This window comes from Coregonus lavaretus (assembly GCF_964263955.1).
Source record: "Coregonus lavaretus genome assembly, chromosome: 24".
Taxonomy (NCBI): domain Eukaryota; kingdom Metazoa; phylum Chordata; class Actinopteri; order Salmoniformes; family Salmonidae; genus Coregonus; species Coregonus lavaretus.
This window is the reverse complement of record NC_140011.1, coordinates 18877703-18893730: the sequence shown is the minus strand read 5'-3', so window position 1 is coordinate 18893730 and position 16028 is coordinate 18877703. Positions and strand designations below refer to the sequence as shown.

General features: G+C 43.5%; 1 protein-coding gene across 1 annotated transcript in view; it reads left to right on the top strand.

Annotated features, from left to right (window-relative positions):
* LOC311100070 (sarcoplasmic/endoplasmic reticulum calcium ATPase 2) overlaps positions 1-8290 on the top strand; it is a 44303-nt gene extending 36013 nt beyond the window's left edge. Inside the window, exons 10-21 of the mRNA XM_084140811.1 lie at positions 619-707; positions 841-943; positions 1143-1274; positions 1560-1679; positions 3665-3883; positions 4417-4752; positions 4960-5180; positions 5421-5623; positions 5745-5830; positions 5928-6061; positions 6239-6356; positions 6511-8290. Of these exons, the coding sequence (XP_083996937.1) occupies positions 619-707; positions 841-943; positions 1143-1274; positions 1560-1679; positions 3665-3883; positions 4417-4752; positions 4960-5180; positions 5421-5623; positions 5745-5830; positions 5928-6061; positions 6239-6356; positions 6511-6786 (2037 nt within the window). The 3' untranslated portion in view covers positions 6787-8290. The remainder of the gene's footprint in view (positions 1-618; positions 708-840; positions 944-1142; positions 1275-1559; positions 1680-3664; positions 3884-4416; positions 4753-4959; positions 5181-5420; positions 5624-5744; positions 5831-5927; positions 6062-6238; positions 6357-6510) is intronic.
* The last annotated feature ends 7738 nt before the right edge of the window (positions 8291-16028 follow it).

Here is a 16028-nt window from a genome sequence, read left to right as displayed (position 1 = left end):
GGCTTGCCCTCTTACTCACGCTCTCTCTGTATTTTCTCTCACGCACATGCTCCCACTCTTTCTCTCTCCATCTCACTTTGCTCTTTCTCTCCTCTCACCCTGTCTGCTTTATATCTCCCGTCTCCTCCTCACTCTTTCCCTCCCCTGTCCCGCCTCCTTGCTGGTTTGTGTGTTTTGTTCCTTATGGAGAACTAATGTCCTCCTACTCTTCCATCACATTGTGTGGGCTACCATTCATTTACATAGGGATGACATCCACGCATTCATCCCAGCATGGAAGTAAATTGGTTACCCTTGTGTACCCTGCAGTGAACACCTCTCCAAGAGACCTACAGCCACCAATGTAAAGTGTGCTTAATCCTTAGTGTTTTATTCCCAGGCGCAGTAGCATTTATTTCATTAATTTGCCTAAGGCTGTTATGATTTATCAGTGCTCTACTTGTATTGCAGTTGTCTGCTGCCCCCTACTGGGTAGGCTGCTGCTACTGCATGTAGATCAGTGGACGCTTCAGTGTGAGGTTGATTCAGGGGATCTAGAGAACTACTGGTTGTGTAAGTCCATAAAATAACTTGCTGTGTGACTTGTAACCTGACACATTCTCTCCCTGTGTGTTCTAGATGTTCATTATTGACCAGGCAGAGGGCAATAGCTGCTCCCTGAAGGAGTTCACTATCACTGGCTCCACGTACGCCCCTGAGGGACAAGTGTGAGTAATTAGTGTGTGTGTACACACACACACAGTCAATGAAACATGTGGTGTAGTCTCATTGTCAATACACCACACATCCTACCTGAGCTCACTGTTCCCCCTTTTCCATGGCTGTTGTCTTTTATTCCAGGTACCATGATGGTAAACCAGTGAAGTCCTCCCAGTATGATGGCTTAGTGGAGATGGCCTCCATCTGTGCCCTGTGTAACGACTCCTCCCTGGATTACAATGAGGTTTGTGTCCTTTATACATTTCACTGTTAGGTTCCGGCTGGTTGAAAAGTCCCGGTCACACAAGCCTTTATCAGTGGTTGATTTATTGATTTGAATATCAGTAGTCTTCACCATTCTGTTGTGGATATACAAGTAAACTGGTTTTAGTTGTTCATTGCTACGATCTTGCTAATAAGTGTGTGTGTGTGTTTCTCCTCAGACCAAAGGTGTATATGAAAAGGTGGGCGAGGCCACAGAGACTGCCCTCACCTGTCTGGTGGAGAAGATGAACGTGTTCGACACCAACGTCAAGGGCCTGTCCAAGATCGAGAGAGCCAACGCCTGCAACGCTGTAAGCCACCGTTTGCTACTCTCTCAATCCCAACATGATTCTCATGTGAAAGTATTAAACAACTGAGTGTTCGTCCCAAATGTCTCCCTATTCCATTTATAGTGCACTACTTTTGACCTGAGCCCTATGGGCCCTGGTGGTCAAAAGTAGTGCCCTATAGGGAATAGGGTGGCTTTAAGGATGCAGACAGAGTGGTCCTACTCCATCAGACATCCCCCATGTTGTGCTGTTCCACTCCTCCAGTTAAGGATGTGTTGGGGTGTGTTTCCTCTCTGTGTGGGACAGGTAATCAAGCAGCTGATGAAGAAGGAGTTCACCCTGGAGTTCTCCAGAGACAGGAAGTCCATGTCTGTGTACTGCACCCCCAACAAGGCCCACTCCTCCATCGGCAAGATGTTCGTCAAGGTAATGATGAGGATCCACCCACAGTATTGCTCGGATAGTAGACCATATGGACACCTGAGAAATTCCCTATATGGTGCACTACCTTTGACTAGGGCCCAGTAGGGCATTAAATAGGAAATAGGGTGCCATTTGGGATGCAGATCAAATCAAACTTCATTTGTCACATGTGCCGAATAAAACAGGTGTAGACCTTACCGTGAAATGCTTACTTACAAGCCCTTAACCAACAACGCAGTTCAAGAAAGAGTTTACTTTATTTGGTAAATATTTTAAGTTAAAAATAAAATAAAAAGTAACACAATAAAATAACAACAAGGCTATATTCTAGATGCCACTTCATAATAACTATGATAAATGTTAGGATTTGGGCACATCTGTTTGTGTACCAGATTACTTTGAGTGTCTGTTTAAGCAATAGGGCCCGAGGGGCTGTGGTGTATGACCAATAAATCAAATCAAATTTGATTTGTCACATGCGCCGAATACAACAGGTGTAGACCTTACAGTGAAATGCTTACTTACAAGCCCTTAACAAACAATGCAGTTTTAAGAAAAATAAGTGTTAAAGGAAAAAGAAAAAGAAAAAACAAATAAAGAGCAGCAGTAAAATAATAGTAGGGAGGCTATATGCAGGGGGTACCGGTACAGAGTCAATGTGCGGGGGCACAGGTTAGTCGAGGTAATATGTACATGTAGGTAGAGTTAAAGTGACTATGCATAGATAATAAACAGAGTAGCAGCAACGTAAAAGGGGGGGGGGGGGAGACAATGCAAATAGTCCGGGTAGCCATTTGATTAGCTGTTCAGGAGTCTTATGCCATGGGGGTAGAAACTGTTAAGAAGCCTTTTGAACCTAGACTTGGTGCTCCGGTACCGCTTGCTGTGCGGTAGCAGAGAGAACAGTCTATGACTACGGTGGCTAGAGTCTTTGACAATTTCTAGGGCCTTCCTCTGACACTGCCTGGTATAGAGGTCCTGGATGGCAGGAAGCTTGGCCCCAGTGATGTACTGGGCCATACGCACTACCCTCTGTAGTGCCTTGCGGTCAGAGGCCGAGCAGTTGCCATACCAGGCGGTGATGCAACCAGTCAGGATGCTCTCGATGGTGCAGCTGTATAACTTTTTGAGGATCTGAGGACCGATGCCAAATCTTTTCAGTCTCCTGAGGGGGAATAGGCTTTGTCATGCACTCTTCACGACTGTCTTGGTGTGTTTGGACCATGATAGTTTGTTGGTGATGTGGACACCAAGGAACATGAAGCTCTCAACCTGCCCCATTACAGCCCCGTCGATGAGAATGGGGGCGTGCTCGGTCCTCCTTTTCCTGTAGTCCACAATCATCTCCTTTGTCTTGATCACGTTGAGGGAGAGGTTGTTATCCTGGCACCACACGGCCAGGTCTCTGACCTCCTCCCTATACCAGGCTAAGGGCTGTTCTTAAGCATGACGTGAAGCAGAGTGCCTGGATACAGCCCTTAGCCGTGGTATGTTGGCCATATAACACAAACCCCTGAGGTTCCTTATTGCAATTATTGACTGGTTACCAACATAAATGGAACAGTAAACAAGTATTTTTGCATCATACCTGTGGTATATTGTCTGATATACACACGGCTGAAATGCTGTTTCAGCCATCAGCATCCCGGACCGAAGCTACATGGTTTATAATTAAGCAATAAGGCCTGAGGGGGGTGTGGCCAATATATCCCAGGTAAGGGCTGTTCTTAGGGACGACGCAACGCCTGGATACAGCCCTTAGCGTGATATATTGGCAATACACCACAAACAAACTTAATTAGAGCAGTAAAAATAAATGTTTTGTCATACCCGTGGTATGCGGTCTGATATACCACTGCTTTCAGCCAGTCAGCATTCAGGGCTCAAACTACCCGGTTTATAATTGTAGTTGAATGTACAGTATGTAGTAAATGAACAGAGGCTGATGCTTTATTTCCCCTGGTTTGACTTTCTGTCTCTCTCTCCAGGGAGCCCCAGAGGGAGTGATTGACAGGTGCACTCACATCCGTGTGGGTGGGAAAAAGGTGTCCCTGACCCCGGGCATCAAGGACAAGGTATTGTCAGTGATCAGGGAGTACGGTACGGGGCGCGACACCCTGCGCTGCCTGGCTTTGGCCACAAAGGACAACCCCGTTGCCAAAGAGGACATGGTGCTGGAAGACTCAAACCGCTTCATCGAATACGAGGTGAGAGAATGGAGGGAGAGTGACAGGAATAGCAGAGCATTTATTCAGAGAAGTGATTTAAGACCTACTGTATAGGAGAAACGTGATTCTCCGCACCTTAGTCCACATCACAACTGCTGCTACCAGACTCTTATTATACTGCTCAATTTATACACTTGCCGCCAATCCCCCCCTTCCCCCAATACACGTATAAATATTGGACTATAAATTGTGCCTTCCTGTATTATACTTGTGCTAAAATGTTTATTCTATTCTACTGCCATTTACTTTATGTTCGCGATCTTATTTTTAAAAACGATTTGTTATTGTTGTATTGTCGAAGGAACCTGCAAGGAAGCATTTCATTGGGCGATGTATACCATGTGTATCCCGTACATACAGTACAACAAATAAAATGTAAAACTTGAGGCTGCAAAGTAGTCATAAGTGTATATTTAAAAAAGTAATACTTTTGATAATTGGATGAGGTGTTGCGAGTGAGCCAAAGCCAGGACTCTAGTCTAGTCTGACTGTCCCCCTGTGTCTCTCCCCAGACGGACCTGACGTTTGTGGGCTGCGTGGGCATGCTGGACCCCCCCAGGGCTGAGGTGGCTGCCTCCATCAAGCTGTGCCGCCTGGCCGGCATCCGTGTCATCATGATCACCGGTGACAACAAAGGCACGGCCGTGGCCATCTGCCGCCGCATCGGCATCTTCAGCGACAACGACGACGTCTCATCCATGGCCTTCACTGGCCGCGAGTTTGACGACCTGTCGCCGGCCGCCCAGCGAGACGCCGTGGTCAACGCCCGCTGCTTCGCCCGCGTGGAGCCATCCCACAAGTCCAAGATCGTGGAGTTCCTGCAGTCCATGGACGAGATCACAGCCATGGTGAGACATGGTCCACCTGAGACCTTCCTCATCAGTTTGTGCAGCATTTAACTGAAACTCGACACTTTGTGGTTCGGCTTTCATGATACATAAGCCCTCAGCATGTAATGTTACCTCGAATCAATACAGTATGTGATTAGTCTAAACCTATCCTGTAGAATAGTTGTTTAGATGGTTAACCATAGCCTGTCCTTTCCCCATGGCCAGACTGGTGATGGAGTGAACGATGCCCCTGCTCTGAAGAAGGCAGAGATCGGCATCGCTATGGGTTCAGGCACGGCTGTAGCTAAGTCAGCCTCTGAGATGGTTCTGGCCGATGACAACTTCTCTACCATCGTGGCGGCTGTGGAGGAGGGCAGGGCCATCTACAACAACATGAAGCAGTTCATCCGTTATCTCATCTCCTCCAACGTGGGAGAGGTCGTCTGGTAAGGATCCTGACTTTGTCCCAAATGTCACCCGATTTCCATTTAAAGTGCACTACTTTTGACCAGGGCACTACTTTTCACCCAATAGGGCGGTGGTCAATAGTAGTGCACTATATAGGGAATAAGGTGTAATTTGGGACGTACCCCCACATCTCCTCTCTTCAGCGAGAAAATCAATAAACGGTCCTCAGTGCCATGTTAACAAGCCTCCATGTAAATGTTTTTCCATCATTCCTACAGCATCTTCCTGACCGCTGCTCTAGGCTTCCCCGAGGCTCTGATTCCTGTCCAGCTGCTGTGGGTCAACCTGGTGACGGACGGCCTCCCTGCCACCGCCCTGGGCTTCAACCCCCCCGACCTGGACATCATGAGCAAGGTCCCCCGCAATGCCCGCGAGCCCCTCATCTCTGGATGGCTCTTCTTTAGATACCTCGCCATTGGATGTGAGTGGGCCTCTATAGAACAACACAGAAATATAGCTTCATTGTTTTTATTTAGTTAGAAGTGTTTAGGCTGTTGTGTGTATCCAGATAGCCATGTGACTCATGTGCTCTACCTCTTCAGGCTATGTGGGTGCGGCTACAGTTGGGGCTGCTGCCTGGTGGTTTGTTGCTGCTGCGGACGGACCCAGGATCACCTTTTACCAACTGGTAAGATGCCAATACAACACACACACACACACACACACACACACACACACACACACACAGTTACTCTTACTTAGCTGCTTTTCTCCTCTGCCCACAGAGCCATTTCCTGCAGTGTGGTCCTGAGAACCCTGAGTTTGAGGGTTTGGAGTGTGGGCTGTTTGAGTCCCCCTACCCCATGACCATGGCCCTGTCTGTGCTCGTCACCATCGAGATGTGCAACGCCCTCAACAGGTCAGACTATGCCACTACATCTTTCGCATTCCCTCTCTTATTTCACTGTTGCTTTAGGCTTGTCACTAGTGTCATAATGTTGTGAGATTAATCTGGTATACTTGGTGAAATGGTGGGCAAGTGGCTCCCAAATGGGTGTTCAGTCAGTGATTTAACCCAGTTCTCTCTCTCCCTCAGTGTGTCAGAGAACCAGTCCCTGCTGCGTATGCCCCCCTGGGAGAACATGTGGCTGCTGGGAGCCATCTGCCTCTCTATGTCCCTGCATTTTCTCATCCTCTATGTGGAGCCCCTGCCGGTGAGACTACCTGCACTAATAATGGGCCTGAGGCTACCAGAAATGCTTTCTAGAACAATATATTATAATGCTAGTGTAAGAGGTGGGATGGGTGGAGAAATGGAGAAAGCAGCAGAGGTTATCCTGCTCGCTCATGTTATCCTTTCCTCCACAGATAATCTTCCAGATCACCCCTCTGAACCTGACCCAGTGGCTGATGGTGCTAAAGCTCTCCCTGCCCGTCCTACTGCTGGATGAGGTCCTAAAGTTAGCAGCCAGGAACTACATGGAGAACTACCCTGGTAAAGAGCTGGAGAAGCCCAGCAGCAAAGGCTGCTCTCTGTTTGCATGCATGGAGGGCATCTCCTGGCCCTTTGTGGCCCTCACCCTCCCCCTGGTGCTGTGGATTTACAGCACCGACACTAACATGGCAGACATGTTCTGGTCCTGACTGACTTGAGCACAACCCCCTCCCTCTTCCGCCTGTGTGTGCGTAGCTAGAGTGAGTGTTTATGTAGACTTAGTGTGTGCCTGTGTGCCTGCCGAGCATGCACGAGGACACAAACAAATAATATAAAAATGTAACAATCAAAGTCCTGTTTAAATTTTGTGCGAGTGTCAGTTGACCATCACTCCCATAACTGGACTTTTTGCTGGTTCGAACGAAAAATATTCTTGTCAGTTTTTGTTATTGTTCATATTGCCTTTTAAATTTGTATTTTTTTAAATGATTTGGGATTGTCATTTTGTCTCATTTCATTACAGTACAAATAATAGATTCCTGTTTTCCGCTTCCCTTTTCATAGGCGTATACAAATTAGATATTTTAAAGCAGTCCATTGACCTGTACAGAGATTTAACACTATTGTATGAAACTGTTTTTGTTCATCACTTTGTGTAAATTGTTGGAATGGATTGCAGGGGGAGTGGCTAAGTGAGAACGGGTAGGGTTACCTACTAATGTTTTACTATTGTCTTCAGTGTGAACTTAGAACTCTTTCAGAGCCGATGGACAAGCACCAGGTGGCAGGAGATGGGTATGACAAGAGTTTGTGGAGTGATTATGTATGCATTGCTGAAAACAAAACAAAAGTATCCAGAAAAATGAAAGCTGCATGTCCTTTGACCTAGCATGAACTGTATGCGTTTTTTCATTTAGCATTTAGTCGCGTCTCCCCCACATCAATGGAAAAATGACCATGGATGATTATAATTATTTTTTACTGATTTTGAAAAGCCAGTTTTTCTGCACTAGGCAGAGCACAGCTACCTCAATACGATCAATTTAGCTCATTTCTAGATGCTTTTACATACATGGCTTTAGTCTTTATTCAACATTTAGTCAATATAGTTATGACACCTGAGGTGCGTCCCTATTTCCTTGTGCAGAAAACTAACTTGACAAAAACAGATTGGCCTTCCCTCAGTAACTTGTTTTAAAGGATGTAAATGTTGCCATCTCTGTGGGACATGGGTTGATTCAAAGGAGAGCAAAGGCTACAAAACATTTTTACTTAAAAAATACAGGTTTTCCAATTGACTACTCAAACCATGAGCTTCCAACACAAATAAGAATCAATGTTTTGTTTTTTTCTACTTACAAAAATACATTCATGAACCCTTTGAATCAATGCGTTTTTGTCTTTCTTTACCAGGACTGAGCTAATGGTGTCTAGATCATTTCTACACAGTGTGGTTTTTGTATGGGCACATACTTGAATATAGATAATGTAAGAAGTCTTTGAATGCTTCATGCTTATTTGGCGCGACATGGTTGGCAGGGCATGTTTATACAGAACTCTGATCTAGAGTATTTTTGTTCCCTTTGGGGGCCTTACATGTCTGTGAAATGTGCAGTATACCTTTAGAATAGGAGTCCTAAGGAGTCCATACAATCACACTAGTATCAGCCTAATAAATGGGTCTGATTTTCAACAATCCAACGTGGAAACTTCCCTCTGTGTGAAGCATGTCTTTTCGCCTTGGTTTGATTGCACTGTGTATGTGTTCTTTAACAACTGCTTTCTCCTTCAATGCCAGCCACTGGCTTCCCTTTCACTAGTGAGTATTCCCTTCCTCCTCCACATTCCTTAACACACCAATCGCTTATACCAACAATTGATAACAGAGAAATATTCTTAGCTATAAAACTTTGATTAACTGCAGGAATCAGCATATATTTTGCATTAAATGATTGACTTTGACCAGCTGAGCCCATCAGATCAATTTCTGCCGTTCTTGTCATTTTGAGAGTTGTCCATCTGCTGCTCAGGCAGCTCTGCTGTCACTGCAACTTGATGACGGCCAGGGCTGCCACTCATCAGATTGAATGAACTTGTCTCTGACTGGCTATAGATTCAGGATGGGCTTTTGACTGTCTGAGGCTAAAAGTTTTTATTTTTTTGTAATTCAATGCACACTAAAAACAGGACTGATTGGCTACTGATGTTGTACATAGAAGTCTGAGTCAGTTGGTTGTGTTGTGGTTGATATTGAATCATACACCTGTTTTCTATGTCACCATTCTTCTAATGGACTTTACCCGAGAACATCTATTGTTTTCTTACACACGTACACTGGCACCTTTTAAGCTTATGCTCCCACACAATCACATATATCAGTGAGGGTGTCAACTAGTGTTGTCTGCTGGAAATCCACTTAAATTATTTTTCTCTGCTGATATTTTGTACTTATCATATTTTCTTTCTCTACAGGTGAGGATTAAAACCTGCCATTCCATCTAGTCTGATAGTAAATTTGCAGAGACTAACTGTCCTGTCCAGCATGTTTCCTGGGTAGCATCGCACCTCAGATATCATGACCCCTACTGTATAAGTAACCTGTGCAGACATGGGTACAATGCATTTACAGTATATTCACAATTATGAAAAACATGACCAAATAGTAAGTGGAATGACATGGTATGGGAATGTGTGTGGGATTGGTGGTTGAGGGTTAGAATAGTTTGAGGGTTAACTTCTTATATTATGGTTTGACTGGGGAGAGATGATGCCATTTGGATTCTTCTATACAGGGAAGCTTTCCGTGTCCCTGACATTCCTCCCTGCATGAAGAACCTTCTTCCAACCTTCAAGATTTCATACCAAGTTAACTATAATAGTTTTATATCCATGTACAATACACAGTAGTGCATGCCCTCCAGCTGTAAGTAGCCATGCAATTTATCTATATTTCTATAGTAAAAGAATATTGTGCAATTCTGCTTGACATTACATTAGATTATTTTAGAGACCTATACTACAGTATCACAAATACTATTTAAGTGTTTATCACTGATCAAAAATGTTTTCGAAGGACATTGTTTGGGAATTTGCACAATACTAGGCCAGGAGACACTGAGGTCTGCTGAGTGAACTGTAACAATATAACCACTCAACTACTGACTTAGTCGTGACTCGTGACAAACAGAAGACTGACAGTGACTTTGATTTATCAGTGACTTGCAATATAGCTGTGTTCTATAAATGTTTAATAAAATTGTTCTTTTATCTTTGCAATGTCATGTAAGTTATTGAAGCTGCAGTTAAACTGTGATGCATATCTATCTGCTAAGAGCTATTTTAACTCACCATGTTAAAACATGAATATCTGTAAATATGACTGATCATTATCTGCGCCCAATGATTGTAACATGCATCACAGATTGTGGTTTCTGTTTAATAAACCATTGAAACCATTTATTGGGGTCTATCCTTGTGTTGTAGCCTGAGTGTCAGTCTGTGCTATAACTCCCTTTCACTCATTGGCTTGACAATAAGCAATGTCATTGGCAATAGCACAAATAGAGCTGCGATCAGGCTATGTGTCTTGATGGATGCATGTATGTATTATTGTTCACATATCAGCTATTATGGAAAAATACAAAATTCGAATGGGAATAGAAAGTTACTTTTGTATTACTGTACTCCTATACTGAACAAAAATATAAACTCAACATGCAACAGTTTCTACGATTTTACTGCGTTACAGTTCATATAGGAAAATCTGTAAATTGAAATAAATTCATTAGGCCCTAATCAATGGATTTCACATAACAGGGAATACAGATATGCATCTTTTGGTCACAGATACCTTAAAAAAAAAGGTAGGGGCGTGGATCAGAAAACCAGTCAGTATCTGGTGTGACCACAATTTTCCTTATGCAGCGCGACACATCTCTTTCGCTTAGAGTTGATCAGGCTGTTGATTGTGGCCTGTGGAATGTTGTCCCACTCCTCTTCAATGGTTGTGCGAAGTTGCTGAATACTGGCGGGAACTGGAACACACTGTCGTAGAAGTTGATCCAGAGCATCCCAAACATGCTCAATGGGTGACATGTCTGGTTAGTATGCAGGCCATGGAAGAACTGGGACATTTTCAGCTTCCAGGAATTGTGTACAGATCATTGCGACATGGGGCCGTGCATTATCATGCTGAAACATGAAGTGACGGTATCTGTGAATTGAAATTGCCATCGATAAAATGCAATTGTGTTTGTTGTCTGTAGCTTATGCCTGCCCATACCATAACCCCACCGCCACCATGAGGCACTCTGTTCACAACGTTGACATCTGCTCGCCAACACAACACCATACACGTGGTCTGCGGTTGTGAGGCCGGTTGGACATACTGACAAATTCTGTAAAACGACGTTGGTAGAAAAATGTATATTCAATTCTCTGGCAACAGCTCTGGTGGACGTTCCTGCAGTCAGCATGCCAATTGCGCTCTCCCTCAACTTGAGACATCTATGGCATTGTGTTGTGTGACAAAACTGCACACTTTAGAGTGGCCTTTTATTTTCCCAAGTGAATCCTTACCACCGCTACACCTGGCTATCAGTGGAGCCTTCTCTGGCAGCGAAATAGTTCATTCAGTCTCATTAACCGCCTTTTTAAAAAACATAGCTGATATGGCTGATTTGCTTAAACAAAAGTGGTTTCTACTGACAATTGAGATGTACAAACTTTGGCATAAGGCAGGGGTGTCAAACGTCCGGCCCGCAAACGGGTTTAATCCGGCCCGCGAGATGATTTTGTAAAGTATAAAAATGAGCAGCAATTTTTCAATAAAAGAAACTGCTGTTCCAATTGTGTCCACTGGATGGCGCAATAGCAATTGTGTTAAGCAAGCAAACTGTTTATACCGGGGCAGAGCAAATAGGTCAAGCAAGTGCAGCCAGTCCGGATGAGCTACTTTGTTTTGCCCGCGATATTTATTACGGCTTCTACTTTTAACATTATGTGCTTTGGCACCCTCATTGCCCCAATATGTCTCTGTCAAAAAAGAGAAAAGTGGACGCAAAGTGCAGAGTGTTCCAAGAAAAATTGTCATCCTTCTATTTATTCACGGAATTGAATGGGAAAGCTGTATGTTTGGTGTGTTCACAGCATGTTGCAGTGCTGAAAGAATATAACCTTCGTCGCCACTATGTGAGTCTTCATGCCGACAAATATGACAACTTTCAAGGACAGCGGAGAAGAGAGAAGGTGAATGAACTGTTGGTGGGTCTGAAGAAACAGCAGTCTGTGTTTACTCACAGCCGAGACATCAGTGACGCTGCAGTGAAAGCTAGCTACCTCATTGCTAATGAAATCGCAGTGGCTTCAAAACCATTTAGTGAGGGTGAATTTGTAAAAACATGCATGATGAAGGCAGCAGAGATTGTGTGCCCTGAAAAGCACCAGGCTTTTGCAAATATCAGCCTGACAAGAAACACAGTTGCAGACAGGATTTCCGATCTTTCAGTGGATTTGGACAGCCAGTTGAAGCAAAAAGTAAAGTCATTTATTGCGTTTTCGGTTGCAATTGATGAAAGCACGGACATTACAGATGTTGCACAACTGGCCATTTTCATCCGCGGAGTTGATGACACATTGACCGTCACCGAGGAGTTCGTGGAGTTGGTGCCGATGACAGATACAACGACAGCAGCTGATATTTTCACTGCACTCGTCGGCGCGCTGGACAGGGTCGGAGTGGACTGGTCCCGCGCTGTCAGCCTGGCTACAGATGGTGCGCCCTCAATTATCGGGAAAAAAGCAGGCGTTGTGACAAAGTTCAGAGAGAAAGTGCAATCTGCAAATGGAGGACGTGATTTTTGGACTTTTCACTGTATTTTGCACCAGGAGGCTTTGTGTTGCAAGTCATTAAAGATGGATAACGTCATGAATAAAACAAAGCTGCGCTCAAGGCTCACGCACAAGCACTTGAATCACATCCTGAAGTTGGCTGCCACTCAGGATGTGACGCCTGATATTGATGCGCTGGTGAAAGCTAAAAGATGCCAGGTATCAGGAGTCAAATAAACTATGCAACCCCACTTAAAGTGCTGCATGAGACACCCTGATATAGTTCTGTGATCTGTGATATACTTCTGTGAATCACTGAGGCATTGTGTGTTTGTGTGTTGTTTGTCCTCAGAATTTCAAATAACTTGAGGTGTTTTATGATTAATAGTGATGTTGTGCTTTTGGACACACTGTCCTCAGGCTCCAGCTTTATGTTTATATGTTTTTATGTTGATGTGCTATTGTTTTTAATTGATTTTATTTTATTTGTATATTTAACCTATTCTTGACTCTGTGGTTCTTGCACTTGTTTGGGGAACAGGATTTCATTATTTGTATCTACATTTCTGCCTGAGAAATGACACCCTGATATAGTTCTGTGATCTGTGAAACAGTTATGTGAATCACTGAGGCATTGTGTGTTTGTGTGTTCTTTTTCTTTAGAATTTTCAAATAAACTTCAGGTGTTTTATGATTAATAGTGATGTTGTGCTTGTACTATTTTGGACACACTGTCCTCAGGCTCCAGCTTTATGTTTTATGTTGATAGTATTAAAACAAAAACAATCTGAAGTTGTTGTTTTTAAGTTATATATACCATGATTTTACCGGTCCGGCCCACTTGGGAATAGATTTTCCTCCATGTGGCCCCTGAGCTAAAATGAGTTTGACACCCCTGGCATAAGGGAACGATGAGCGGATAAGAGACAATCCGTAATTTCAATTGACATTAATGAGCGAGCTAAAACGGAGATAGTCAATATAACTATTTGTTCAGCCCTTTTGAAATGTACAGCAACAGAATTCAGAACATGGGCCATTCTTAGAGTACTCTCCCTGTACACCAAGTCAGAACCGTAGGATAAATAAAAGGGGCATATAAGCAGACAATGAAAGCTCTTACAGTATTCGATGAAGACATTTCTCTAAAACAGGCTATAGGCTGCATGTGCACCACCAAGTCAGAACAGTAGGCTAAGTTATGAGGGGGAAAGGGACCAAATTATTAGGGTTAGGCACATGGACTACTAACAGTTTATTATACAATATACACTTAGTATTACTTTCTTAGCTACAATATACTTTTCTCCCTGGCATATTACATCATTTATGCAGCAGCATACAAGACATTTTTGGACTTACCGTTGTGCTGTGCTCACTTGAACAGGAAGGTGGCACGGCACTTCTTGTGGGCAAATTTTGTCATGAAACTTTGTCATCAAAGTCTGGCATTCTCTGGATTTATGGTGCTTTCAAGACAACTGGGAACTCTGGAAAAAAAACAAGGTCAAATCATGACATCAGTGATCTTCAGGTCAGAGCTCTAGAAAAAGGCCAGAGTTCACGACTTGGAATTCCGAGTCCGAAACGTATTTTCCCAGTCGGAGCTAGTTTTTTTTTCGAGTTCCCAGTTGTCTTGAACTCACTGAAGTCTGAGATTTCCCAGTTCTGAGTTTCCAGTTGTTTTTAACGCAGCAGAAGTCATGCTGGATTGACAGCATGGCCAATGTATTCAACCTTTTCTGACCCATGGTGTTGTGTGTGAATGTTTATCCTCTTAAGCTCTGAAAAGAGACCCTTAAACCCAGACTTGGACCACACACCCTCTCCACCGAATAGCAGGCTAGCGATTGCTTTGCTACGCTTGCAGTTACCCACTGATTCCTTCCAAACCACTTATTGTTGAATTTGCCATTTCCAACTTGTTGTGTAATGTTTATGTCCAATGGCCGATGAGCACCGATACGTTTTATCTATAATTTCTCTTCATATGATAAGGATTGAAAAGGATTTGCCAGTAGATTGTTGACTTAATTCATGATGATGACTGCTTGCTAGCTAAGATTTTGAAAGTATGATGTTGACATGATCAGTCCAATCAAAGCTATGGTAGATATAACGTGATTTGACATAATTTTATCTGTGGCCAATGACCTTGAGCCTTCTTGGATGGGCACTTCTAATGTAAATCTATGGCAGCACCCAAGGGGCTTGAACTTTCTAGCTCTCCCTGTAGATTTTGCGGTGATGTAGTGTCCACATTAGTGACCGAACATTGAGCCAATCACGGCGCAACTAGAGAAGATTACCAACCCCTACGCTCTGTATTTCCGCTGGCTGACCCTCCACCACAGAAAGCACTGAGCTAGGCTGAAACACCTGCGTTTTGGAGCTGCCTCACTCAAGAAAGCAAAAAAGTAACCACGTTTGTATGAGGCTTTATTAACTCAATATTATAATTATTTTTATTTTTTGTACATTGTTTGCAAACTGATATGTGACACATTTTAATGCCAAAATAACATACAAAACAGGTGGGGCCCCACCTGCCCTGAATGACGGGTCGCCACTGGTAATGATCATGCTGTTTAATCAGCTTCTAGATATGCCAGACCTATCAGGTGGATGGATTATCTTGGTAAAGGAGAAATGCTCACTAACAGGGATATAAACAAATTTGTGCCCAACATTTGAGAGAAATAAGCTTTTTGTACGTATGGAAAATGTCTTGGATGTTTTATTTCAGCTCATGAAACATGGGACCAACCCTTTACATGATGCCTTTATATTTTTGTTCAGCGTATGTTGTGGATTTGAAGGGAGTATAATCATTAGCCTACTACTGTGTCCACTTTAGGTGAACAGCCACAGGGTGGCAGTCTGGTGTCATATCAGGAATTCCGACGCTCCCACAAGTATCACACCTGCACGGCAGGTTGATTTCAATCACTGTAGCCTGTTATAATTGGAATTTCTTAGTCCATATGAAGAGAGAACACAATAATAGATTTTAACCTCTTATTCTACCATCCTAGCTGCAATACAGATATAGAATATAGACTACATCCATGAAGTCTCGACTATATATTATGCTTGTAGGATTGACTGAAAAATCTATAAATTATCCACCTCCGGAATAATGTATTATTATCTGAAAATTGAATAATAATTGTTCTGTGGTATACAGTTGAATACATCCATGCCCTGTCTCTTTAATTGAACCGAAACCGAGTGTAGCCACTGTCAATCATATTCCGTCTGGTCCCTCCCTTTCCTGCAGCCTCAGTCTCTGGTGCGAGATTGAGATGGGAACACGAAACAACCGCAGGCGAGGAACGGGGAAAATCTGGATAAACTGTACACTGACAAGGAACCGCGAAAACATGGGGTAACAAGGCAAAACAAATTATAATTCATCCTCGATTCCTAATAGCAACAGAAGAAAAGGAATTTGTCGTGGGAAAATTATATAATTCTCGCGTTTCTATCTTTTTATGCCATTCTCCTTGGACGCTGCTGGTACAAAGGGTAAGGAACAACTGGAGGCGATAATGGAACAGGGATGTTGTCATGTGAATGAAAGAGGATCATCAGTGATGGAATACAGAACAAACTTGAATTG